This window comes from Aplysia californica, unplaced genomic scaffold (genome assembly GCF_000002075.1).
Source record: "Aplysia californica isolate F4 #8 unplaced genomic scaffold, AplCal3.0 scaffold01705, whole genome shotgun sequence".
Taxonomy (NCBI): Eukaryota; Metazoa; Mollusca; class Gastropoda; order Aplysiida; family Aplysiidae; genus Aplysia; species Aplysia californica.
In genome coordinates, this window is record NW_004798975.1 from 28,792 (window position 1) to 32,563 (window position 3,772).

The 3,772-nt window shown below is 49.7% G+C and overlaps 1 protein-coding gene across 1 annotated transcript in view; it reads right to left on the reverse strand.

Annotated features, from left to right (window-relative positions):
- LOC101853287 (SH3 and multiple ankyrin repeat domains protein 1) overlaps nt 1-3,427 on the reverse strand; it is a gene marked incomplete at its 5' end in the record, with an annotated part of 8,696 nt that extends 5,269 nt beyond the window's left edge. The window contains 3 exon segments of the mRNA XM_013090945.1: nt 12-112; nt 1,747-2,929; nt 3,203-3,427. Coding sequence (XP_012946399.1) covers nt 12-112; nt 1,747-2,929; nt 3,203-3,427 — 1,509 coding nt within the window.
- Nucleotides 3,428-3,772: the final 345 nt, after the last annotated feature.

Sequence of the window (3,772 nt, forward strand, 5' to 3'; positions counted from 1 at the left end):
CGACTCTCTATGTCAGTGACCACCGAGGTGTCCTGGTCTCTCTCCATGCGCGACTTCCTTTTGGCAACGGCAGCTTTCAAAGCCTCCTGGTTCAACTCATGAACTGATTTGTCTGAAATTAAAAGAAAAAGGAATTCCTAAATGCTAAATCCTGTCCTGTCTACGTGAAAGACAAATGTCAGCAAACAAGTCTATGAGTCTTACACAAATTAACAACATGCACAACAACAAAATGAGAAAATGCACCTAAATAAAACTCCTTATTACAAGATCTAGTTGTGATATGGTGGGCTGCAAAGACAGAAAATATCTAGTTTTTTAAAAATCCAGAAAAAGGACACTTGGACAATAAAGAGAGCCTGGGACAATGTAACTGGCTCTACAATCCTACACAGTAGCATCACCCTTCTGGCTTTGTCTATTCCCTGAACTCTCTCTCTCTCTCTCTCTCTCTCACACACACACACACACACACACACACACACACACACACACCTACACAGTAGCATCACCCTTCTGGCTTTGTCTATTCCCTGAACTCTCTCTCACACACACACACACACACACCTACACAGTACCATCCTTGTTCCTTTGTCTATTCCCTGAACTCTCTCTCTCTCTCTCTCTCACACACACACACACACACCTACACAGTACCATCCTTGTTCCTTTGTCTATTCCCTGAACTCTCTCTCTCTCTCTCTCTCACACACACACACACACACCTACACAGTACCATCCTTGTTCCTTTGTCTATTCCCTGAACTCTCACACATACATACCTACACACTGACCAGTACACATGTGTTGTCATACACACAAGTAAGTAGACATGTTGTGACGTACAGGCACTAGCTGCTCGTCAATATTTGGCCATATTGAGTTGTTAGATCTGGTCTCATTCTAAAGCTTGTTCATTTGTCTTGCTTCCACTTCCAATGAAAAAAATTATCCATCTATTTTCAATAAAAGTGGAGACATTTTGGATTGAAGGAATTGGGGGTCACCAGGTTTCCGAGGTAAAACTAGCGAGAAAATGAGTGCCAAAGTTTGGTAACTTACAAAGCTGGAGAGTCCATGGAAACTGTACGTTTACACTTTTGGGACTTTGATCAACGTTTTTCAGTAAAATTCTCACAGGAATTTGAGTCTAATTGGACATAAGCGAAGAGTCAAAAAATAGAAATTTGATAAAAATTGCTAAGCAGGAAAAAAACTGCTGTGTTCTTAGATTTCCCCACGATCTATCACACAGACTATATGCACACTCCGTGATTTCCCCACGATCCCTCCCATAGACTATATGCACACTCCGTGATTTCCCCACAATCCCTCCCATAGACTATATGCACGCTCCGTGATTTCCCCACGATCCCTCACACAGACTATATGCACACTCCGTGATTTCCCCACGATCCCTCACACAGACTATATGCACACTCCGTGATTTCCCCACCATCCCTCACACAGACTATATGCACACTCCGTGATTTCCCCACCATCCCTCACACAGACTATATGCACACTCCGTGATTTCACCACCATCCCTCACATAGACTATATGCACACTCCGTGATTTCCATAAAGACACTTCCAGCCAGACTGGCGCCTACAGCCACTTGTTACATGACCTAAATTGTGTTGACTGGGCCGTAAATACACCCACACAAAGAACAATGTAATGAGGAAACAAAACAATGACATCATTGCACGTAGATCGTCTGAGTGATTGCCCATTCCACTTACTGGTGGGGAGAGAAGGTTTGACCTCCGACACCCGCGGCCCCTCTGCCTGAAGGCGAGCCCTCCGCTCTGCGACGGCGGCCATGATGTCGTCTGACGACACGAGGTTCGGGACAACCGGGGCCGCTGACTGCTGGCGACGAAGTGTGGAGTCGCTGCTGCCTGCCACTGGCATTACAGGAGGGGGGAGGGGGGGAGGGGGAGGCGGGGCCATGGGTGGGGGAGGGGGCGGGGCTACTGGTGGGGGAGGCGGGGCATATGTCGAGACCTCTGACTCAGGCTCCGGTGACTTGGGCACAGAGCTGGTCATGGCTGTAGCAACCATGAGGCCCGGCCTTGACCTGTGTGCCTCAGTGCTGCTGTCTGCGTGGACTGACGACCTGCGAGAGTTGTCTACACTAGAGGACTGAGGCAGAGAGGCCAGGGCCACGCCCGACGACCTGCGAGAACTTGCCGCACTCTGAGAAGGGGAAGTCAGCGTGACCTGATCCTGTCCGTTAGACGTGGCGGACTTGACGCCGTGACCAGTCTGCGTGGAGGACAGTGCCGGACTCACCATTGCCCCTGACGACTTTGGCTTGTCGTTGCTGCTGATGGAAATAACCGTCACGGCAGCTTTGGTCTGTGCCGGGGCGTTGGTGGTACCAGCGACGTGACCTTTGCGAAGTGTGCTGACCTTGTGACCTCCGTCATCGTCACTGTCCTCGTAGTCTGGCTCCGGTTCATAGACCGCCTTCTCTGGGCTACCAGCTCCCTTCTGTTCCGATGGAGCTTTGTCCGAGTGTATGTCGGCAGTCACCAAAAGAGTGGCATTTGGATGTTTTTTGATAAACTTTTGGGCATTTTCCATGACACGGTCATCAGCAAAGGACACTCGGTCGTCCTTCGGGGACATGCGGTTGGTCGTTTTCTTCAGGATAGTTTGGTCAGAAGGGGGGGCCCCTGCCTTGGGGGGGCTGTCGATCATTTTGGCGTTGAGGCCTGGCCGGAAACTGGACTCATAGGACGACTCATTCTTCAGTCGTTTCTGCACGTCCGCCGAGACGTTGGCGTAGGTGCTGTTGCTCTTGCTGGCCGTGTTGATGCGCACCACCTCGGGTGTCGTGGGGGCACCGGGGGCCGTCTGCCGATTCACCGGAGCTCTGTCGGGGAGTTCAGGGGTCGTTGGGACACTTGCCGAGCCACGCTGAAACAATGAAGAGTCTTTCGTAAAGGGCTTTGATACAGATCAATAAAGGTTCAGTCAAAACAAACAAGAAACAATATATGATAATTATAATGCTACAAGTTAAACAGTAGTCTTCAGGAAACGGTCAAAAACAAATGGATACTTTTGTCTATTCAATGATTAACTGGTTCTGTATTTTCATTCAAAATTTCGTCCACAAAAAGATTGAGAGAAATGGAAACCTGTGTCAGACTTTTCCACACAACACGTGGCACAAACTGTCTGCTGTACCTGGTAGTGGCCGGCGCTGACCGCGGCCTTCACCTGCCCCATGCTGTGTGTCGGTGACACGTGTAGAGCCCCCGTGTACTGCCCCGTGTGGGGGGGTGGGGGCGGGGGGCGGCTCTTGCTCCAACTACCGCCCAGCTTCCCTCCGGTCCCTGCCCCGGTCTCGATGCCGCCAGACGCCTGCAGCTCGGCCAACATGTCTGGTGTGCTCTTTGACCTCTCCATGGTCTGTGGACACGCCGCAGTAACATCAAGGTCATTACAGGAACGTGACACGTGTCATGTAACATCAAGGTCATTACAGGAACGTGACACGTGTCATGTAACATCAAGGTCATTACAGGAACGTGACACGCCGCAGTAACATCAAGGTCATTACAGGAACGTGACATCACAGGTCGGGCTATATATACAGTGAGTGACTGAGATGTAACAGAGAGATGTAACAGAGAGATGTAACAGAGAGATGTAACAGAGAGATGTAACAGTGAGATGTAACAGTGAGATGTAACAGTAATACAAGTCACAGTTGGTACAAAGCAACGTAACCTCAATATAGCAGCCAGAGACATT